Source organism: Onychostoma macrolepis, chromosome 20 (assembly GCF_012432095.1).
Source record: "Onychostoma macrolepis isolate SWU-2019 chromosome 20, ASM1243209v1, whole genome shotgun sequence".
NCBI lineage: Eukaryota > Metazoa > Chordata > Actinopteri > Cypriniformes > Cyprinidae > Onychostoma > Onychostoma macrolepis.
This window is the reverse complement of record NC_081174.1, coordinates 20,376,254-20,400,852: the sequence shown is the minus strand read 5'-3', so window position 1 is coordinate 20,400,852 and position 24,599 is coordinate 20,376,254. Positions and strand designations below refer to the sequence as shown.

The window sequence follows — 24,599 nt, the reverse complement described above, 5'->3', positions numbered from 1 at the left end:
ACTCTTTATAACCGTCTGTAGAGTAATAACTAGCGTTTATGCAGTCACGTGCCAGTATTCTGAGCTGCTGGATAAATGTTAGCAAAGCAAGTGTAGTTTTTGGTGGACATCTTTAATGTTCAACTTTTATAGGTTATAAATTCCGAACCTTTTGTAGAGTAACATTTGTCATTTATTCAAGCTCCATTCTGTAATGTAATTAGATAAGTGCTGTCAAAGCAAGAACAGTGCACCTTTTGTAAATCTGTATTGTTAAAAATGGTACAGTTTCTCTGTTATTGCTTATAACCGCCTGCAGAATAATATCTCGCATTTATTCACGAATAAGCTAAGATTTTGATCTTGATATTTATAAAAACATATTTCCTATGTATTGTAACGTGTTTGTGACTTATACAAACCTGAAAGAACAACATGCATAGCAGAGTGTCTGTTCTCCATAAAGGGATATAAGGTGTCAGTGTACAGAGCTCAATAAAGTTATTAGGTTTTGAATCAACATGGCGGCATACAGGTTGCGGTCGACAACGAGATGTCTTTTAAGACTTGCATTCAAAAAGACAAGTTTGTCGAGAGGAATTTGGTGTGAACGGTTTAAGGCCGTTAGAGGTGAGCATTAATATTCCCCTGTCATGGTCAGTGCTGACAAAGTGCTGAAAACACGTGATAACTGCGGGAAGTCATTTACGTCATAGTTCTTTATATCCATCTTGTGTGTGTGTGTGTGTGTGTGTGTGTGTGTGTATATATATGTATATGTATATGTATATGTATACATACATACATACATGCATACACGCATACACACACACACAGAAGTATTGTTTTTGTTTTGGGTGAAAAATGAGAGTAGCTACTGTACTGGAGTATGAAGAATTTATGACTTTGTAAAGTCTTCCTCTGCCAGCTAGATCTTTCAATTCTGTCATCAAAAGTTTGTCTCCAAGTTATGTGCATTTATTTAAAACATACCTTTGCTCTAATGAGAGAAAAACAATCATGCCCAAACTTTTATTGGATGGAGTTTTTCTTTATTTAAAAAAAAAAAAAGAAAAAAGTAACAGTAAAGCGATTGTTATATTATTCAGTATATACATCCCCTAGATGTAATTTTTTCTGGATTAATTTTTTGATAGTATTCGTTGGAAGAAAGCATGGTTACTCCCTGAAAACTTTTGCATTTCTTATAAAATAACAGGTACATTTTAAGATTTTGTATAATGTCTATCCAGCGAACTGCCAAATTGCTCTCTAACTTATGTGTACTCTGCAAAGTTGAGAAAGAAACTTTACTTCATTTATTTTCTCATTAGAATCAGGTTAAATCTCTTTGGGAGAACTTAAGTAACTTAAAATATGATTTTGCTGAATGGTATTTTTCCGTCAGTGATCATGCTATTGATCTTGTTGTTAATTTTTTTTTTGTTGCGTTGTAAAATTTTTATTCACAAAAACAAATTTCTCAAGATGTTACCTAGATTTGACGTCTTTCTTGCTGAGACGTTGCTTATTGTTAAATCTCTGAAACTCCTTGATAACAATAAGAATAACATGTTTCTTAAGGCTTATGTTATTTTTCTTTCTTTGAGGTGTTGTTTTGTTCCCTTTATGTTATTGTATTTCAATGCAGTGCTTTTCATCGCAGTGCTGTTTCAACAAGAATAGCCTTAATAAATTGTAAAACATTAAAAAAAAAAATATTATTATTATTTTAAAACTAGCTACCAAGCTGTCGAAAAGATTAACTTTTTATTGTGCTGTATAAGTATTTTATAGGAACACATTTCTTGAATCTTTCCCAACTTTTAATTCTTTTAAGTTTAAATATCTCATATATCTTTTACAGCTGTAAATTATACAGTAGGCAGTATGTTTTTTTTGTTTGTTTTTTTTGAAGCAGTTATTGTTTATTTACTGTAATTTATAGTGTGAGCATATTTTATTACAAGATATGTTCACTTGTGTGTTTTGCATAAATGTACAGTTCACCCAAAAATGTAAATTGTCATTATTTACTCATGTTAAAATGAATCTCTTACTTATACATTTGTTCATAATCAAGAAAAAAGTTATGTCACACATAATAGGTGTTTAGTGGATCTACTGTTCTGCATTCATCAATTACAAAATCTTCACAAAGTCTTATTGTGAAATATTAAGGAATTGTTATTAAGCATTATGTGATTATAAACACTGTCAAAATTCCTTACTAAATGGATCTCAAATATGCGTTTAACAACATATTCTTGTTTCTTAATGGTATACAACATTTTTTGCAGGACATACATCTATGTCAGCACCTTGGGCTGCTCACGGTGGACTCATCAGCCACTATGACAGCCTTGTCTGCTCCGGTTCACTGCGAGAGGATGATCAACAAAGAGCTGCACTTCTTCAGTTAGAACAGTTAAACAGAGTGATGACAGACTATACCAACATCCCGATCCTTCTCCCTCAACCTAAAGACTGTTTACATAGTCAACCCACCTCAGAACTGAAGAATAATACAAGTAAAGTAAACCTTTGCAGTCCTCAAGAAAAGATGTCAAATGAAAAAGAAGACCGAGATGTTGACAACATACAAGAGGTATGGGTTTATATGTGCCAAACCGAGCAGTGCAATCTGTGAATGTTTACAGTGAAGAAAAAGCTTAGCGGTCCAACCTTCAGTCAGACCCCAGCGCTTGCACTGTGCCATTGCCTAATTTGCCGTGGGACTGTTGTTTGTAGGTCAAAGCAGCTTCAGCCTGTTTGTGTTTGTGGGGGTGGAGAGTGGGAGGAAAGACCAGACCAAGCACTTGCTGGATCACAGCACGGCCCCCTACTGAGTCAGGACACCCCACCTATCCCTCGCCTCAGTAATGAGGGGTCGCCATTGTCTGGGAATGAGATTCCCAGCTCCACTTTCAATATGGGGAAATAAACATAAACATGTACAGCGACGTGCTCTTGTGTTGATTATTTAGGGCGAAACAGAGTAAATGAATAAATGCATTCTTTTCGTGTAGAAGTAAATCACTTATTATAATAAGCAAAGTTCTTTTTTCCAAAAAAATGAATTCAAATCCCAAAGTCATTGTTTATCTAGAGCATTACCAGAGCAAACAACAGTTCATTTGTGAAAGAGAGTGGAAAACAGAGCCTAAGAGTGTTGGCATGTGAACTTTTTTCCCCTTGGCTGCGTCCTGTGAAAGTGTAGAGCATGACTCCACCTTGTGGACCCGTCCCTGACAGGGCCTGTGTCCGCTCTCTCTCAGTCTCTTCACTGTGTTTGTCCACTCTACCGTGACTGGACCACTGCCACCAGCCACAATAACGAGCTACAGAGAGTTCTGGAAGTCAGTGAGAAGTCACACGCTGTCATCCAAGAACGCTGCGCCTCACTGCTCAAACAGCATTCACCCCACTGAAAAAAAAATCAGAATACGGGCATTAGGATGTCGGCTCTCTGTCTTTCCTGAATGATCAATTGTCTGCAGCCACAGACAGTTCTGGACTGGCTCATCAAACGCCTTGTACTCTGAAAGTTGAATGCGTTGTGGACATTGTTTGGAAACTTTGAGTCAAGGGCACTTAATCATATAAGTCGCCAAGAGTTACTTGAATATTTCTTTTTGTTACAATTGGTGACAAAATCAAACCATAAGATGTGTAAGTGACATAGGCTAAAATGTGCTGAAGCAAACCAGCTTTTTTTCAAACCAGATGGTAATATTTGCATTTATTTTACAGGAGTCCCCAAAGCCACATCCTCCCCACGGCTACTATATCCATGGTGATGTTGGTAAGCTTAAATTCTTTTTTTTTTTTTTTTTATTTTTTTTTTTTTAGCTGTGGCAGCAAAATGATTAGTCATTTAAACACGCATATGTTGAGTTTGGAGGGATTGGACTGGACTTTACATTGGAGAGGCCAATTAATGCTGTTAATGTGTTTTGTTTCATAATCAATAGGCACTGGAAAAACAATGATGATGGATCTTTTTTACTCATTTGTGGAAAATGGAAGAAAAAGGAGGGTTCATTTCAATGCATTCATGTTAGACGTACATAGAAGTAAGTGGTCTAATTAAACCAAGGTGGCCTGTTCTGGAGTAATTGTGGATACATACATGGCCATACACTGTTATTCAAAAGTTTGGCGTTGAGGTTTTTTGTTCTGGGTCACAAAAAATACTGTAAAAATGAGTAAAATTTAAAAATATTATTAAACTTAAACAGTTTTTCAATATGTGCTAAAATGTAATTTATTCCTGTGATAGCAAAGCTGAGTTTATATATATATATATATATGAATATAAAAATGTTTTTAACATGTGATCAACTTAATGTGTCTTTGCCAAATAAAAGTATTATTAATAAAAACTGATCCAAAACTTTTGAACAGTAGTGTATATTTACCTCATTCTGTATTATTCAATTTGAAGTAGTAATATTTAGATTTTTTTTACAAGTAGCAAACTAACATGCCTGTTATCATGCATGAATAGCAATTAAGGAAAATAACAGCATAAAGTAGAATGGAGTCCTCTGAGGTCAAAATTTGATTTTGTCTAGGTTCTGAGAGCATATACATTTATTTCTATTGACTTTAATTTGTGCATTGCATTCAGGGATCCACAAACTGAAACAGAGCCTGCCAAAGCGACGGATAGGTAAAATGACAATGTATGACCCCATCTTTCCAGTTGCCATGGAGATCGCAGAGGAAACCTGTCTCCTATGCTTTGATGAGTTTCAGGTGAGGGCAGGAGAAGGGAAATTGGGAGGGTGAAGAGTTTGTAAAATTGTTGCAAGTTGCAATTTTAATGCATATTTTCTGTGTGTTCGTGCATGAGTGAGGGGAATAATGTGAGCTGCAGAAATCCCAAATATAGAAAGAATCAGCATGTGCTGTGGTATGTTTATATTGATTTAGTTCATCTGACTAGAGTGTGGAATAGCTCTTTGTAGAAATGAGCCTTGTTCATTTTGGAGCCATCTAGTGGAGTCAGATACCTTCACACGGAGCTGAAAACCCATGCTGAGTCCATATATAATCGAGATTTGAAAATTAAACAGAAAATTTTCTTCTTTGCGAGCCCAAAAAGATGAATAAATTCAGATATAAACCAATCAATCAGCCCATTTCTCAATCAAATAATCAATATTTTCCTTACGGAATAATATCTATTAATCATTATCTAGATTTTTGTTCTCTGGTTCAGTATCAGTGTGGTGTTTATTGATTTCTAAAAATGTCCTGTTATCTTAATAATATTACATGCAGTACACAAATAACCATTTCTGATAATCAAGAGCTCATTCTCTCACTGCTTAAGGATGAAGGGCTGCTCTTTTTATTAATGGTTTTTAAATCGAAATGTTTACCTCAGACCTGATCACTTTCATATATTTATTTAGTATGGGTTCTCATTATTGCCTGAAAGCTCACCTCGCCAATCGTCGCTCGAGGCAATATGGAAAGCACACAGATTTTGTTTATGATGCATAAATGAGGAGCTGACAGCCCCTTACCAATCAGGAGCCACTGCCACTTAAGCATGCAAATGAGGCATCGAGTTTCAGTCGGCCCCTCTTGCTTCCTTGAGTGAGGGGTAATGGAGAGCGACTATGGCGGGTCGCATGCATCCATGCCTCTTAAATGCTAATGAAATTTCTCCATTCTCTTCATTAGTCCGGCATCATTATCAGTAATTTGTAGCCTTCCCCTTTTGTCCCTCTCCACTCCCTTAATGAATGCAAGGTATTGAGAGAAGGACCAAGAGAGATATAGAAAGAGGAAGAGCGAGCAGAAAGCGTTTGAGGCATTGTCTCAGGCCCCTGTCAGTCGCCGGGTGAAATTACTCATCGACAGAGTTGTGTAAGTAAAGGTTTAAGATCAAAAGAGTGCAATTTGGCACCCGTGTGCACCACACAAAAGTGACTCTTTGCTGGCATAATTGGATGCTCATTTGAATATCCGTGCTGTTGTTTTCGCTGTCGTCGTCCTCAACAACGCCACACAGAGGGCTTTCTTGCACTCAACCTGGCAATCAATACTCCGAGACTGAAAGTGTGTGTGTGTGTGTGTGTGTACACACTCGCACATGAGTGTCCCGGTGCCTGTGCAACAAACAAAAAAACAAATACAGGACAGATGAAAAGGTCATAATTAAATGACTCCTTTGAAATGAAGAATAGAAGAGGACGGTTAAAGGAAATGTGATCCAATTTATTCCGTAGCACCTCGTCTTTGTAACCGACCACCCTTCCGACAACACACACGCACGCCCTCCACCTTGCTGCACATAAGGCTGCTATAGAAGACGCTAATTGGGTTTGATGGGGCCGAAGGTTTAATATGCAAAAAAGGGAAACACTTCAATATAAGAAAAACAACATATGCTGGGGGTATGGCAGTCATAAGTGTGTCCTTCTAAGAATAGTAGAGCTCAGTGAATGAGGAGGTCTTCTACATGACAAAAACATCCCCGGTCACAAATTTGGCTCCTCGTTGCCAGATATGCAAACGCTAATCAAGTATTAATGCGACGCAAGGAGAAACTCTATTTGCGTTTTGACTAAATGCATTTCAACCCTGAAAAAGTTGCAGAAATGTGGGAAAAGATGAGAGCGGACCATGGTCGATCTCATTGTATGTTTTTGACTAAAGGGCTCCTTTTGTCAGGGGAGGGTCAGCAGCCCCACTGTTGCTGCAGATGTGTGTGAGGCAACAGCTCGCTGCTGTGAAAAAGGCAACGTTTAAATGATAATAATGAATGATGATGATGAAAATGATAATAATGAAAGAACCACTCATCCTCTCGCTTCTGAGATTCAGGGACAGCCATGCCAGGCCCTCAAGAGCACAATGGGAGCGCATCTGTGTGTGTGTGTGTGTGTGTATATGTATTTGTCTCTGTGTGGCCATCTGGCTGTCATTGTGCCACTGATTTTACCTCGAAACACTGTTTATTTATTTATGTATTCAATTATTTACCTTTTTCAGCGCTTTGGCCACTTGTCCTTGTCTCTAGCAGAAAGCCGCGGCTCTGTGTGGCCATTTTACAGTCAGGTGGAGTGGCTTTGTGTCTGTCCTGCGTCTGTGTGCGAGCGCGTTGGGGAGGGTGATGTCAAAGGACCTTGGCCGAGGCTTTAGTTTTAAAATGCAACGACACCTGGTTTTCACTCATTCATTCGCATGTACACGCATGCACAAGTGCACATGCATCTGCACAATTGTGGTAATTAGCTCAAGGCAGAGAAAGGCCAAAGGGGAGAGAGTTGCGCCTCGCTCATCTCCAGCTAATGCACCTGTGCTCGCTCCCATAGTGTCTGACTGTCCTGCCTAGAGGACAGAAAAGAAACGACAGAAAAGAAACAACAGAAGCTATAGGTTTCTTTAAAGGCAACATGAAATTAAAACCAACCTATTTATTGCATTAATACACATTATTACAGTTTGCCAAAAATTCTGTTGAATTTGACCTTTTCCTATGAACTTTTACATGTGCAGGAAAAAGGAAATAGCTGATGCAGAATATGGGTTGCTATAATACATTTTTTCTTCAGAGTACAATGAATAAAAATCGTCTTTTCTTTTTTTCTTTTTTTTTTTCTTCAGGTGGTGGATATAGCCGATGCTGTGATTCTGAAGCAGTTATTTGAGGGCTTGTTCAAGTGTGGGGTCGTGGTTGTGGCAACCTCAAATCGACCACCTGAAGGTATGGAGATGTCTGGGTAATGTTGAAGCCATTTATGTGATTAACAGAAACTGGTGTTCGAATGTCCAGGTCCATGCAGAAAATATTTTTTTTTTTTTTTTTTTTTTTTCCAGTCTTATTTAACCCTGGAAATAAAGTTGAGTAAAAATGTGCCTGTTATTACTACATAAACTTTTTTTTAAATTTAATTTTAATTTTAATTATTTTTTTTTAAATTAATTTTTTATTACATTCAAATCAGGTGTACTTGTTTAGCTGTAACATTTGGGAGAAAATTATTAAATATGCACTACTTTTTTGTTTGTTTTTTAAAGAAATTAATACTTTTATTCAGCAAGGATGCATTAAATTGATCAAGAGTGATAGTGAATACTTTTACATTGTTACAAAAAAAAATCATGACGATTTCTGAAGGAACTTATGACAATAAAGACTGGAGTAATGGCTGAAAACTCAGTTTTGCCATCACAGGAATAAATTACTTTTTGTTTTTTAAATAATAAAAATACAAATCAGTTTTTTTTAAATTGTAATAATATTACTATTCTATTATATATTGGTCAAATAAATGCACCCTTTGAAAGAGACTTATATAAAATATCATACCGACCCCAAAGTTTTAAACTGTGGTGAAAATATATGTGTAAATATATTTATTTAAATGAGGTTTTTATAATTCATAACCCTTTTTGCAAAAACAAAAACAAATCTGACAATAAAAGCAATTTATTCCTTTCATTTCCTGCATCAATTTCCAGGGTTAAGTGTGTGTTTTCTGATACTGACCTGTCACCTACACAGCACACATGACTCTTGTACATTTTCACCTTGTATTGTTCGCCACCAACTTCCCAACAATAGACCACCATACCTTTCTCATTCTCCTCATTCTTTTGTGTGGCCTGAAAGTAAAACATGTTCCTAAACTACACGTCCGTCTCGTGTTCTAATCCAGTTCTGCACCATCTCGTGTGTCAGGATCTTATTTCTTCTTTTTCACTCCTTTCTAATGTTCACCTCCTCTTTAAGTCACTCTTTGGTTAATCGCTGTATTTTGATACCATGATGTTTGAGGTCTATTGATAATCCGCATAAAGTCTCTCACTCCTTTTCTGCTTTTTATTGCTCTCTTCCTTTCTTGCATACACTCAAACACCTGTCATTGGCTGCTTCTCTGTAGTGGATTACATGAAACTAATCTGAGGAGTGTTTTTTTTTTTTAGGCCTGAAATACAATGATGACTGCATCCATCTGAACTTTAAACCCTTAGTTCTTCAGTAAACTATTTCCTATGTGCTTTTTGGTGTAGCTTGAGGAATGATTCACCCCAAAATTAAAAATTATCATTATTTACTCACCAGTATGATTGTTTGTTTTTTTTTTTTGCTTCTGTGGAACACAAAGGCAGTTATCTAGAAGACTGTCTAAGCTGTTGTTTTCCATACAGTGAAAGTGAATGGTGACCAAAGCTATCAAAGGGGGAAAAAAGCAGCTTGGACATTCTTCTAAATATCTCATTTTGTGTTCCATAGAAGAAAGAAAATCATACAGGTTTAAAATGACGTGGACGATGTGTTTGGATGAACTATCCCTTTAAATCATGTGGAAACTTCAACCTCGCCGCCATCAAAGATTTCTCGCCTATACGCCGTTCATCATAAAACGAGGCAACTTTATTTGATACCCGCTTGAATATGAGCAGTAAGTCTTTAATCTCTCTCCACCGTTCCCACTCTTTTCTTCCTCTGCCTCATTGTTGATTCCACAGACGCCGTTTTTTGCAATTGCTGTGATGTTACATTAAACTGGAGAGGGAGAGTGATAAGGGTAGAGATAAGACACTCCTTCTGCCTTTCTCTTCTCTGTCTCTGTCTTGGAGCGCTGCTAATGTCTCGTTGTATGAAGTGGCCTTGTGTGCCAAGTACAAAACGGTGAGCGGCAGTTACATAAAGAAACCCTCTCCTAACATTAACCAGTCACGGAGAACAAAGCCTACGCTAAAACTTAATAGCCATCTTATTCCATTTTAATTAGGTGACTAATGGATAGACGGGTACACATGAAAGATGGGAGGGAGAGAGATGGCACCGAAAGAGATTGCTCGTTTATTGATATAAAGATGCTAAACTGAAGAGCCACTAAAGAGGCTTGCGTGTTTGAACTTGGATGTTTGTCATTGCCCAAAACCGTTTCTTCAGGTAAAGCGAGGGAAATGGATGGACAAATGTGAAAGAGGGTGCACTTCACCAACAAAATCTTTAAATGACCCTTTAGTTATGCACCAGGATAATGATTAAGCTGCTGAAAGAGTGTAGAGTGAATTCATTCAGAAGCATCTGGATCTGTTTTAATAATATAAATGTTATAAATATAATAATAATAATAATAATAATATATATATATTTATAAATGTTATAAATATAAATGCCTTAAAATATCTCTCAGTAAGTAAGGCTCATCCCAGTTTGTATGAATCACTTGAATGATTGTCATAAGTGGCCTCCAGATGCCTATGGAAATGCTTTATCTATCTGTTCTTTCATAGTAAGATCCCTATAGCATGCTTTCATTTCTTGGGTGAGAACTGGCCGAACGTGTCTCACTGGACTGTTTATAGCTCAACATGCCTCTGTTATGACAGATCTGTTTCCTTTATATTTTCTTGCCCACGGCAGCTTTAAACAAGCTTTTACAGCACAGAGAGAAGCATATACTCATCATGGTCTCTTTACATCTGTGTGTGTGTGGTTTATCATGCCCGTGTGGCTAATTGAAGTCTCCATTCACTGCGATGCAGGTTTATTGTCTGTGCAGAAAGAAAAAGACTTCTTCTCTTGAGCTCATTGTTTGGGAATGTAATGAATTTCATGTACTGCCTTTCTCCTGTGCTGCCCACAGAAATCAATTTCTGCCTCTCCTCGTCCCTTTTGTCCCTCCTCCCCTCCCGTCCCTCACTTCATCAATAGACACTTTATTTGCCAATCATAGATGGAAAATGACATTATGAGGAGGCTAAAGAGTGAATCTAACCAGCATCTCTCCCTCTCGTGCTCTCTCTCTCTCTCAGAACTGTACAAAAATGGGCTTCAGAGGGCTGCTTTTGTGCCTTTCATTGGCGTACTCAAGGTAAAGACAAAGTCATTCTCTCAGTTAATTTATTTATCCTTTCATTCTATCTCTCTCTCTCTCTCTCTCTCTCTCTCTCTCACTCTTCATGTTTCCTCCTCTGCTCTGTCTGGTTTTTGATGTATTTTATTCACAGGTAAAAATACACAACCCCATATGTGTTTGCAAAAACGCACAAAACAGAAAAAAGGCAGCTTTGATCATACCTGGAGATGAGAGCAACAGACTGAGAGAGAGTGTGACAGACATGGAGGCCGTTTAATGACTGGCGTGGGTTGGCTGGAATGAGACAGCATTGCGTGAAGCTGCTTGCATTTCAAAGTGCGCCCGGCCATGGACGCCAGCAATGCTCTGATCTGCTTTGCAAGTTAATTGTATTATTTTAAGCAGGTATTGGCATTATCCTGTGTGCTGTCTGGGTAATTACCATCATCCTGCGACAGCTTTCCATCATAAATAATCAGACCATCATTTTCAGGCATTTTACAGCAGGCCACATTCTTGCACATTTGATTGATATCAACACACCGAGCTCAATACATTTTAACATTGATTGGCTTGTTCTCTAGTTAAGTATTGAGCATGCTGTTCAAGAAAAAAAGCCTAAAAAGAAAATTTGCTGAAAATGTACCCACTCTCAGGTCATCCAAGATGTTGATGAATTTTCTTCTTCTTCTTCATCAGAAAAGATATGGAGAAATTTAGCATTACTTCATTTGCTCACCAGTGGATTCTCTGCAGTGAATGGGTGCCGTTATTGTGATGTTTTTATCAGCTGTTTGGACTCTCATTCTGACGGCACCCATTCACTGTAGAGAATCCATTGGTGAGCAAGTGATGTAATGCTAAATTTCTCAAAATCTGTTCAAATGAAGAAATAAACTCATCTACATCTTGGATGGCCTGATGTTTGAGTAAATTTTCAGCAAATGTTCAATTTTGGTTCGTCACAATTGTATGGGGAGCGCTATTGGCAATACAAACCAGTCATCCTTTACATGTTTCTTTTCACGCTGTGATCTTGAAGATCGACAGAATAAGAGGATGCTTTGATGACTGGCAATACAATGTCTTTCTAATCCACATTATATCCTAGTATTCCTCTTAGTTAAAGGACCCCATCCCCCTCTGTAGAATGTGCTTAAAAGCTATAAAAGCTGCTAGATGCTTCATTCAGGTTGTGATTTTTCTCAGTTTGACCCCTGGATCTTTTATGGTCAGTGGCCCAGCACAGTCACTCTGGTTCAGACCGTCTCTGTCAAAACCCTGGGGCCCTTAAAGTCACCCTCTATTCTGGCCTGTGTTAATCTTGCCTGGTAAGAGTACTGAATACATCTCGCCCTGCGCTGCACCTCTAACGTTTGAGCTTCTTTGTTAGGCCATCTGGTTTTGAGGCAACCCAGGATCCCAGTTCAGGGTAACTAGGGTGGCCCAAGTGCCTCCTCTCATGCCTGGTCAACCCTAATAATGTGTGACAGACTCACTGAAATGCACTCACTGGCTCTTGACTGTTCTCCTTCTATATATCTTAATCTCTCTTCAGGGTGGTAATGTTTATTTGCCTACTAAATATTATTCAAATTATTATTATTATTAGGGCTGTCAGTTCAACGTTTTAATTCCGTATATTTCATGTAAATATGATTTAAAAACAATTTAATATTGAAATATATTTCTATTTTTTTTTTTTTCAAATTATATACTACATTGTTTTTTTTTTAAGAAATCAACACTTCTATTCAGCAAGGCTTCATTAAATTGATCAAAAGTTATAGTAATGTTACAAAATATTTGTATTTCAAATAAATTAAATCTGTTTTCTATTCATCAAAGAATCCTTAACAAAATGGTTTCCACAAAAACGTTTTCAGCATTAATAATTATTAGTTAATTATTTTAAATTCTAATAATATTAAAAAATAGTGTTTTACTGTATTTCTAATCAAATAAAATGCAGCATTTATGCGCAAAAAAGACTTTTAAAAAAAGTAAAAAATAAATAAAAAAAAGCCCAGACTCCAAACTTTTGAACAGTGATGTATTTTTAATAGATTATATAAACAATATTTTTTTCTTAAAGCCAATTGTCTATTCAGTGCTTTTGTCTAATGTAATGCCTTTGAATGAATGTTGATATATGGTCAATCTGATTCATTAATTTTGATTTGGCAGCCCTAATTATACATATTAAGTAAGGTCAGAACCCCTTATTGATTTTTAAGTTTTAAGCAACTTATCTGTCTTCCATGGTATCTTTTTTTGTTCCTAGTGTTTTGTTTTATTTTATTTTATTTTACTTATTAATCTTTTGCTCCAACAGACCCATTATCATAGAGGTGTGATTACCTTATTTTTTCCTCAAATGTCTGTCTTCATTTTGGCTAATTGCTTTTCTCTGCTGTTTCCCGTGTGTCTTTGGTTATGGTGGTCTTGGTCTTGTGTGTGTGTGTGTGTGTTTTCATGGTGAAGGTCTCTGGTGGGTAAGGATGAGTGTATGATGATTGAATGACTTGGAAGATGGAGCAAAAATGAAAAGAGGCAATTTATGTTGGATGGCTGCTATTGTTCCACTGACCTTTTGTTAACCTCTTAATTCTAATGTTTTTTTTTTGTTGTGTTTTTATCTTGGCTCTCCTGTCTCTGTTCTTGCCGTTGTTATGTTTCGATCTGATGTCTAAAAGTCTGTTTACACCAAGTCCGATACAAAACTTTTTTTTTTTTTTTTAACCAAACTATAATGGTAAGTTCTCTGAAAATAAAAAAAACCTGAATGGCAGTGTTTATTAAATTAAGCAAAACATTGACCATAACTACAATATTTTGGACTTAAAATCGTGTTAGGCATGTTTTTCCTCTGTCAGAACTTCTGGCTTTGGTGTGAATAAGCCATAAGACCAATATTTGATGTGCCTTGACATTCGTTAACAGTCACTCAAAAGATGTTGTTTTGCCAAGTCACCACTAAAGTTGGTCAGTCATGTTTTTAGCAGGCACAGATTAGCAAAGACTGAGGAGTGAGTGATTGTGATAGAGAGGATGAGGGCCGTGGCCTGTGGCCTCTGCGGAGGTCTGGGGGGTCCATGCTTTCAAAGCGAGACAGATGTTCCAAGGGTGATGTTTCTTTAAGAGTCCTGGACAGGGCAAGGAGAGGTTGTGAGAACATTTTGAGTATGTTTTGAGAGTGTTCTGAGTAACTAACAAAGCCGGTTACATGTAAAGGGAATAGATAATTAGGCGTAATTAGTGCGTTCACGTCGTTAACCACCCCCATAGCTCTCTCTCTCTTTCTCTCCCTCACACACACACACTCACTAGTCACCTAATCTCTCAATACATTCACTCAAGACACGCACACACACACACACACACACACACACAGAGAGAGACAAAATCGCACACCGCAGTGGTAAAAACACTTTGATGTAAGAGGAGTCGTCCAGGACTCAAAAGCATAAAGGCAGTGTTTTAAGCTGTCTCTCGTTCTCTTTTTACCCCGCCCCTGCTTCCACCCCCCTTTTCTTTTCTCCTACCCACAGAGGCTGTAAGACACACAAAGATGAATGGACTACAACCTTTCCCCCCTGTCCCCCTCTGCCACCTCTCTTTTTCAGTTCTCCCACTGCGCGCTCCTTAAGCCAGCCTCTGTCAGTCCACCCCTCTTCCTCCCAAACAGGAGGGAAAAAAGCATCAAATGTTTTCGGCTGTCAGTAATGAGGTAGTGGACCTCATCAGGGTCCAATCGCCAGCTATCCTTGGCTTTTGTTGGAGCTCAATGGCAACCCTTGCTTTGAAAAACTCAAAGGCAACTTTTTTGAGGAGTGGAGAAGAGCTAGAAAGAGAGAGCGAGAGAGCAAGACGGACAGAAAGAGAGACAGACTTCATTTTCATTCTAAATGGTTGTGCAGGGAAGCTGTGGGCATCCAGCACATGCAACGATAAGAACTCTCTTTAAAATAAACTTTGACTATAAAATAACTAAATAAACAAATGTATTTTTATTGGTTTATTTTTTGTAATATCTGGTAATAACGTGGGGCATTACAAAAAATTCAATATTACTATTATAATTAAGAAAAAATATTTATTTTTAATTAACTTATAAAAAAACTAAAACTATTTTTATTGATGATGAAGGAAAAAGAAGAAAGTTTTATTTATTTATTTTTATTATTATTTATTCTTTTATTTTTTATAAGGTCTGGTAATGCAGACATAATTTAACCAAATTCTTCTTCCACTTTTTATTTATATATTTTTATTTTGCATATTTTTTTTTTTTTCATGCATATATGTCCATGTGACCTGACAGATCATTAAAAATGGTGTCTTCAGAAATTATACCTGCCTCTGTAAAGAGACTTTTTATTTATGTATGTTTGCAGAGGGATGTATAATCATTTTACAACTTTTGCTAACACTGAGTTGGCTTGTCATGGGCACATTTTGGAGAGAGGTTGTGTTGTTAAAATAGGGGTGGTCTAAATCAGTGACTAAGTCTGTTAAAAAAGTTGTCAACATGGCTGAAATTGTCCAAACAACAGCCATCAATCTTACTAACAGCAAGTGTGAGTGCTAAATCTAAAATGATATCATTCTAGTTGCCATTTTAATTCCATAGAAACAGGTTTTAGTTATTTATTAAAAGGTCAGTCAGTTAGGAGATCCTGCTCATTTTGAGGTGTCTGGCGGGTCTTGTTGAAGGCCGAGGATGTGCATCAGATTTGCGTGGCAAAGTGCATTCTGAGTTGAGAAGGGCCGATGATGAAGATCTTTGAGGAGTTATGAGTCCTTAATGAACCCATCAAAGGCCATAATCATGCAATGATCCACAAGAGGACGTGTCTTCAACTGATTATAAAGAACCATGCGCTGGAATCATTACTGATTGTATTTCTCTCCCCCTCTCCCTTCTCACGATTACTCTCCTGCGATATGGCCCATCAACCGTTAAGATATACAGGCGGAAATGGAAAGTTTTTACAAAAAGAAAAAAAAAGACAGAATAGGGTGTGCAGAGGAAAAACCCCTTTTTTTGATGGCTGCTGGGGAAGCGCGGTTGTCGTGGCCATGGAGGCTGTTTACATGGCGGCCTGGTGACAAGGTCGAGCGGGGTTGATGAAGTGACACTTTTCCTTTTGTGTTCTTCTGCTCGTGGTTTGTCAGCCTGTCATTACGGCTGATTCAGCCAATTGGCTCGGACGCGGAACTCTGCGCTCGAGAGAGAAAAGTTGACAGCACTGGAGAATGGGGGGAAGAGGCGAGAGATACAGGAAGAAGAGGAATAGATCGCTCCTCTCTCGCTCTGTGTGGTGATTGCTAATTATCTTTAGTTCAAGGAGGAGGGTGGTGGAAAATTCACTGATTTCATAATTCGCTGGAGCTGTCATTGAGGACTGATTCAGGCAAAGGCCTCTCGCCTAAATACCACATATTATCCACATCCTGTTAAAAATAATCACCCTTCCTTTTCATCAGTCATTTTTGTCATCGTTTCACCAGCATTTTGTTCCTTTTTTTAATGTTTTTTTTCTTCCTCGTCACAGAGGTTTGATATGCTGTGGTTCCACACAGTCACTCCATAAAAGTGAGCGATTAACATGTTTAAAACAGTGTTGACATAGTATGCATATTTTATTTGACCCTTAACTACATATCAGTTAGTTTCAAAGAGGCTATTTTAGCAGTAGAGTAATTTCGTATCACACAAAAACAAGTGCAAAGATGCCATTATAAACTCTCTACTTGCATTGTGAAAACAAAAAGAGTAAAAGATTGAGGGATAAACTCTTTCAATTTAAATATATATATATATATATATATATAGACCATGTAAAATAATACTATGAATACCTGGATGCTAACAGTAGTTTAAAATCATTAGAATAGATCGAACTTAATGTATTTCTTAATTATATGGCTTACAACAGGATAATATGAATCACAGTATTATTTTGTTATAGCAATTAAAATGTGTTTTATTAACCCACAGTGCATGTGGCATTGTCACCCCCTAGGGGTGAGCTGTGTATTGCAATACAAAATAAATAGCAAAACAGAACTACTGTCATTTAAACTTACTCTTGAAACGTCACTTTCTCTCTTCTTATTTGTAACTATTCTCTTTTACCACATTTCTCCTTTGCCGTACAGAAGCACTGTCATACCGTCGGTCTTGACACTGGAATAGATTACCGGACAAGAGAAATGGAAGCAGCAGGAAAACTATACTACATGTAAGACAACTCTCTTTGTGAAAGAGTGATGTAACAACATTAAATTAATTTTTAAAACGCTGTAAGGTAGTTTAGGGCAATTGTAATTTTTATTTTTAGAAGTATTTATTTCCTTGTTTGTTTGTTGTATGTTCAGTACTTGGACCTTTATGGCTGTTTTTAATATTGATAATAATAAGAAATAACTTGTATTATTCCTGACAAATTATACATATATGCTACCTTTCAAAAGTGTTTGAAGAAATTAAAACTTTCAACAAGGGCACATTGAATCAAGAGTCAGTCAAAAGTGACAGTAAATTTAAATTGTTACAAAAGATTTCTATTTCAAATCAATTCTGTTCCGAACTCGTCTATTCATCAAAAAAAAAAAAAAAAAACATAGTTTCCACAAAAATGTAAGCAGCACAACTTTTCTCAATATTTGTAATAATAAGAAATGTTTCCTGAGCACCAAATCAGCACATTGGAGTGTGAACCTGTAGTAATGGCTGTTTTTCTTTTTGTTTTTTTTTTTTATGAAATGCATGCAGTCTTGGTGAGCATAAGTCTCTTTCAAAAACATGAAAAAAATCTTACTGATCCTTACATCAAAAATCTTACATCAAACTTTTGAAGTTTGAATGGTAGTGTATTTATTATACATTATACATCATATATTTTTTGCTTACTTTACCTAATGGAACAGTTATTTTACCACACATAAATGTTTATCATATAAAGAGATGGCAGTTGTAATAAATCTGTGAGTTCTAAAGAAAAAAAAAATGTAAATGATTCAATTGCCTCTGGTCTCAACTACTGCCTGAGAAGAGAAAACAACTGATAATAAATGGCAAGGGAAAGAATTACATATCATGAGTGCACATTAATATAAATATACACTCTGCGTCTTTTTCTGACTTATTATAAACCCTTTATCTCAACAGCTGCTCTTTTAGAGGATGTTAATATGCATGAGTTTGTTGACACCTGATTGCTGCTCCCTCTTATTCACACTCTCTCAATGTTTGCGTTTTGAATCCAACATCCTGTTCTATTGAGGCACTGTGAAAATTCAAACACAAGCCTTCAGCACGCACTGTTTGATGTGACCACTTCAAACCTGGTTAATTTCATATTCAATTATCTCTCTCTTTCACTCGCTTTCCATAGATCAAGTGAGCCTGATGCAGAGAATGCTGTCAATACACTGTTTGAGGAACTGGCGTACAGACAAAATGATGGTAAGCGAGTTAATTTGCCTTTGGATAGATGGGGGTTTTAAGGTTAAGAGTGGATGTTTCTTGACTTGGTGTGTGAGGTTTAATCTTGTAGTGTTGGCTGTTTTTATGTGTAGACCTTATCGTTTCAGTGCTAAAGTGTTAGATCTTTCTATTGCAATCAGTAACTGCATGTCTGCCTCTAACCATTGATAGTAACCAGGCCAAGAGTACTGAACGTGCAAGGAAGAGAAGTAACCCTGAGCAGAACCTGTGGAACCACTGCAGACTGCACCTTCCAAGAGCTGTGTGAGCGAGTGAGTGTGTAGGAAATGACATAAAATTCTGGTTTGTGGTGTCTTTCCCAAACCTTTTAGATGTGGATATAGGAGGGCAGTGGTTAAACTGGGAAGGAACAGCATTCTGGCACCTTATATTAAAAAAAGGAATACTAAAATACTAGGAGCTTGTCATTCCACCTATATTTTAGTCAGTGTAATCACTCTAAGTAAATGGAGTAAGTTCATTGCATTTAAGCATTATACTTCCACCTTCCAATGTGGGCCACTCACACTTCCAAATAAAGTCATAAAAAAAAAGCTCCTGTTTTTAAAACTTGGGCAGGTTTTGAACCCAGGAGCCCTCAGGTCAAAAAATGTTTTGCCACTGGACCTGGAAATACTATAAAGGCTTAAAGGGATAGTTCACCTTCAGTTGCTGCCCATTGACTTGCATAGTGTTTTCCCCCCCATACTATGAAAGTCAATGGGGACCAGCAGCTATAGGTGAACAATCAGTTTAAGTTATATTTGTATATTTATTTGTATGACTGTTGTTGTTGTTGTTGTGGGGGTTTCTTTTTTGCTTGATTTTTACATTTATTTTTATGAATACAATTTAAAAGTTTGAGTTTCAATAAGATTTTAAGACACTTTTGACAGAAGTCTATTAAGCTCACCAAGGCAGCATTTATTTGATCAAAAATACAGTAAGGATATTTAATTTAAAAAAATTATTTTTATTTATTATATTTACTTTTTTCTATTTTAAAATATTTTATGCCATTTATTCCTGTGATTTGCAAAGCTGAAAAAGATTTCAGCAGCCATTACTCCAGTCTATAGTATCACATGATCCTTGAGAAAACATTCTAATATGCTGGTTTGGTGCTCAAGAAACATTCTTAGTATTAACAATGTTGTCCATAATATTTTAGTGAAAATATTTTTTTTTTTTCAGGATTCTTTGATAAATAAATAATTTAAAGGAAAATTTAAAAGGAGCATTTAAAATAGTTTTTGCAACATTATTAATGTATTTAACTAAAGCAAAAAAGGCCTCTAGCACTAGCTTCTGTTTTCTTTTTATTTATTATACAATTTTAAAAACCCTTGCTATGTGTACTGCGTTAAGCTAATTGAGACTTGTTATAGCACTTGCGTGTTGTTGCTCTTTTGTTGAGTTTGATTGCTTCCATTGTCCTCATTTGTAAGTCGCTTTGGATAAAAGCGTCTGCTAAATTAAAATGTAAATTTATTGCCACCATTGATCAATTTAATGGATCATTGCTGAATAAAAATAACTTACACAAACGCATTTCAACACAGGCTGTTATTCTTGGGATGGAAAGGAAATCATTTACAGTGGGGCAAAAAAGTATTTAGTCAGCAAGTTCTCCCACTTAAAAAGATGAGAGAGGCCTGTAATTTTCATCATAGGTATACCTCAACTATGAGAGACAAAATGAGAAAAAAAAATCCAGAAAATCACATTGTAGGATTTTTAAAGAATTAATTGGTAAATTCCTCGGTAAAATAAGTATTTGGTCACCTACAAACAAGCAAGATTTCTGGCTCTCACAGACCTGTAACTTCTTCTTTAAGAGGCTCCTCTGTCCTCCACTCGTTACCTGTATTAATGGCATCTGTTTGAACTTGTTATCAGTATAAAAGACACCTGTCCACAACCTCAAACAGTCCAACTCCAAACTCCACCATGGCCAAGACCAAAGAGCTGTCAAAGGACACCAGAAACAAAATTGTAGACCTGCACCAGGCTGGGAAGACTGAATCTGCAATAGGTAAGCAGCTTGGTGTGAAGAAATCAACTGTGGAAGCAATTATTAGAAAATGGAAGACATACAAGACCACTGATAATCTCCCTCGATCTGGGGCTCCACGCAAGATCTCACCCCGTGGGGTCAAAATTATCACAAGAAAGAAGACTGTGAGCAAAAATCCCAGATCCACACGGGGGGACCTAGTGAATGACCTGCAGAGAGCTGGGACCAAAGTAACAAAGGCTACCATCAGTAACACACTGCGCCGCCAGGGACTCAAATCCTGCAGTGCCAGACGTGTCCCCCTGCTTAAGCCAGTACATGTCCGGCCCGTCTGAAGTTTGCTAGAGAGCATTTGGATGATCCAGAAGAGGATTGGGAGAATGTCATATGGTCAGATGAAACCAAAATAGAACTTATTGGTAAAAACTCACCTTGTCGTGTTTGGAGGAGAAAGAATGCTGAGTTGCATCCAAAGAACACCATACCTACTGTGAAGCATGGGGGTGGAAACATCATGCTTTGGGGCTGTTTTTGTGCAAAGGGACCAGGACGACTGATCTGTGTAAATGAAAGAATGAATGGGGCCATGTATCGTGAGATTTTGGTGAAAACCTCCTTCCATCAGCAAGGGCATTGAAGATGAAACGTGGCTGGGTCTTTCAGCATGACAATGATCCCAAACACACCGCCTGGCAACGAAGGAGTGGCTTCGTGAAGCATTTCAAGGTCCTGGAGTGGCCTAGCCAGTCTACAGATCTCAACCCCATTGAAAATCTTTGGAGTCCGTGTTGCCCAGCGACAGCCCCAAAACAGTACTGCTCTAGAGGAGATCTGCATGGAGGAATGGGCCAAAATACCAGCAACAGTGTGTGAAAACCTTGTGAAGACTTACAGAAAACGTTAGACCTCTGTCATTGCCAACAAAGGGTATATAACAAAGTATTGAGATGAAATTTTGTTATTGACCAAATACTTATTTTCCACCATAATTTGCAAATAAATTCTTTAAAAATCCTACAATGTGATTTTCTGGATTTTTTTTTTTCTCATTTTGTCTCTCATAGTTGAGGTATACCTATGATGAAAATTACAGGCCTCTCTCATCTTTTTAAGTGGGAGAACTTGCACAATTGGTGGCTGACTAAATACTTTTTTGCCCCACTGTATTTCCTTTAGAATCATCTCCAGAATAATCACCAGATTTTAAAAATCCTCCAAAATCCCAGATTAACCTTTGCTTACTGTTAAGGAAGGCTGATCCCTGGTCAGTATACAAGTGCAACATATATTACCCTCTTAGGGAGCTTACTTTCTCTCTTATGCATCACTCTGCATTTTCCACTTTGTTTTCCATGTTCATCTACCACCACCACATCCATTTCACTGATACTATGTATTGCCCATGCCTTCATCCATCCATATCTCTACACCTTCAATTCACCATTGCAGCCCAGTGTATGACCAGTCTAAAGCCAGCTTGTGTGTGTGTGCTTGTTTATGTATGTAACCTTGGACTTGGTTTACCAGTATGATGCTCCTTTTTTGTTTGTGAAGGAAAGAAAGAATGAGTATGCTGCTCTCTAATGGAGCCGAGGCACTGTCTCTGCGTCCTTCAGTGCTTTTGAGAGCGCTGTTCACTTCAGTGTACTGAGAGTGTGTGTGTGTGTGTGTGTGTGTGCATGTACATGTGTGGATTTATCTGAAGAGTCCTCAACTTCTTCGTCTTCATGGTCAGGCTAATGCAGTTGGGACTATGTCAGCATGTGTTAATGTGCCTTTCCACTTAGTTACCACAGAGATACATGCTACCCAGAGAAGATACAGAATATAGGATGAAATTGAAGATTAGAGACAAATTTTCAAGAGGGAATAAGCACATGAGATGAGAGAAATGGATGGGTAAACATGTATGTGCCAAGGCTTCAGAGACATCAGTGAAGTTTCCCTCTCAATCTTTGTCATGGTGGAGAGACCCCTGAAGATCAAGCAGATGAATTTGCATTTTATATTATATTTCCAAATATAATACACACTGTTCAAAAGTTTGGGGTTGGTAAGATGTTTTTTAACATTTTTGAAAAGTCTCATATGCTCATCAAAACTGTATTTATTTGATCAAAAATACAGTAAAAATTGTGAGAATTTATTGAAATGTAAAATGAATTTTCAGCAGCCATTACTCTAGTCTTCATTGTCATGTCAGTGTTGAAAACGGCTGTGCTGCTTAATATTTTTGTAAAAACCATGATACTTTTTTTCCAGGAACTTCTGATGAATAGTATAAGATCAAAAGAACATCACTTTTTTTTTTTTTTTTTTTTTTGTAACAGTGTAATAGTCTTTAATGTCACTTCTGATCAATTGAATGCATCCTTCATGCATTAATTTCTTTAAAAAAAATTATCATTCCACATCTGTATGACTTTCATTCTTCTGCTTTGAATAATGTAGTTTTTTTTTTTTTTTTACATTTAATTGCAATGAATAGAAATCAAAAATGAAGCAAAAGCTCATGAGAATGAGTAAATAAAGATGGTTAGTTTTTTGATGAACTATCCCTTTAAGCAGAAGAGCTCACTAAATATGGCTAAACATAATATTATGTCAATTTTATTTGTTGTTTACAGCCATTGGGTGCAGGTGATTATTTAGAAATCGCACGGCAGTTTGACACGGTCATCATACGGAATGTTCCTTACTTTCGAGTCGGAATGAAGGACCAGGCTAGACGCTTCACCACACTCATTGACAACTTTTATGACCAAAAGGTAATGACTCTTCAAAACAAATACTAACCCTGACATCCTTCAAGCTCACACAGGCCTTAAACATGTTCATCTACAGAATCAAAAACACTTGTTATTTATGTGCAATCCTCAAATACATTTGTTTCATAATAGCTTTGTCATACTCTGTTAGCAACGCCAACCTATCGACATGGTTGAATTATGTGTTTAAACACTCAGGTTAGAGTGGCAATATTGGCTGACGCACCATTACACCGCCTCCTTGATCAGGGACCCATGACTGGAGAGGAAGCAAGAGATCGCCTAATGATAGATGAACTTGGCCTGACCGATGTAATAACAACACCCTAACAGTGCCACCTCATGGCATTACATTATAATTCTGAAACTATACATAAACACATACTGACAGCACACATTAATGTTGCATGCATATACATAGTCATGTATAGATAAAATCTCTCAGGTTTATTTTAATTCCTGTAGAAAGACTATTGTAATCGTTCATCAGAACTTCATTTATTTTGCTCAGGAGGCCAGTGAGCGGCTGACATTGTTCACAGCAGATGAAGAGGTCTTTGCCTTCCAGAGGACAATATCTCGCCTCACAGAGATGCAGACAGAACAGTACTGGCTCAGTGGGGATCGGAGTCAAACATGAACTGAAACTCCTTTGCTGTAACCAACTACCTCTTAATAGAGTCGACAGGAGAGTCTTTGTGGCCTCCCAAAACATTTGGGATGGTATATTTCCATCACCAAAAACGGACTGTTAGCCTTATCTTATTAAATTAAAAGCAAGTGGAATTGTCCATATGCTCACATCAACATTAATACTTAAAACTAAATATCATGGACTGTAGGAGGACAATGCATATTCTGCAAAATAAGACGATGTCTAGCACCCTCTAGTGGATCGTGTATTCTGTTGTATTTAGTACATTATGTACTTTGGAAGACACTCTCACTGTGGGAGAGGGAAAAATATATTTATATTTAAATGTTTGATGTCTAATGTGAATTTATGCAGTTGTGCTTCCTTAAATATCAAAGCATGTTTCCATATTTAAGTAATAATAATTTCCATAAAAAGTAATATAAATTACATAATTATGGGATAAAAGTTAAAATCATAAATTATTCCGATTTACCAAAGCGTGTTTTTTTTTTTTTTTTAACATTTATTTATATTATGTGGTGGAAATGGGCTTCCATTCTTAAATTATTAAAATGTTAATGAATCTCCACAAACAAATGTTATTTTATTTAACTTGACTGTAATTATTTTATTATTATTATTATTTCTATTTTACTTTGTTTTGTTTTGACTAACCATGATGAGCATAACTTCCAAAAAATCAATTTCTTTAAAATCTTAACATTTTAAAGGGGTCTGTTTTCTGTAATCTCTCATTTTGGTCTGAAGATGGCAGTAGAAGATAGTTATGTTGCCTAGTCACACCCACGTGCTCTGTGTTATTGTTTTACATGACACAAGCAAAGCATCCTGCAGCTCCCTATCT

At 37.0% G+C, this 24,599-nt stretch overlaps 1 protein-coding gene across 2 annotated transcripts; it reads left to right on the top strand.

Annotated features, from left to right (window-relative positions):
- Positions 1 to 362: 362 nt before the first annotated feature.
- afg1lb (AFG1 like ATPase b) lies at positions 363 to 24,341 on the top strand. Of its 2 annotated transcripts, XM_058756321.1 has the most exons (13): positions 392 to 609; positions 2,280 to 2,587; positions 3,733 to 3,784; positions 3,954 to 4,055; positions 4,613 to 4,740; positions 7,606 to 7,705; positions 10,774 to 10,832; positions 16,983 to 17,065; positions 18,221 to 18,291; positions 18,484 to 18,584; positions 22,957 to 23,097; positions 23,296 to 23,409; positions 23,609 to 24,339. In XM_058756321.1, exons 1-13 carry the CDS (start codon positions 501 to 503, stop codon positions 23,735 to 23,737), a joined length of 1,497 nt encoding a protein of 498 aa, XP_058612304.1. In that variant the 5' UTR covers positions 392 to 500; the 3' UTR covers positions 23,738 to 24,339. The 2 variants fall into 2 exon arrangements, with proteins under 2 accessions (XP_058612305.1, XP_058612304.1); XM_058756322.1 differs by lacking the exon at positions 23,296 to 23,409 and having other exon boundaries at positions 363 to 609; positions 23,609 to 24,341.
- The last annotated feature ends 258 nt before the right edge of the window (positions 24,342 to 24,599 follow it).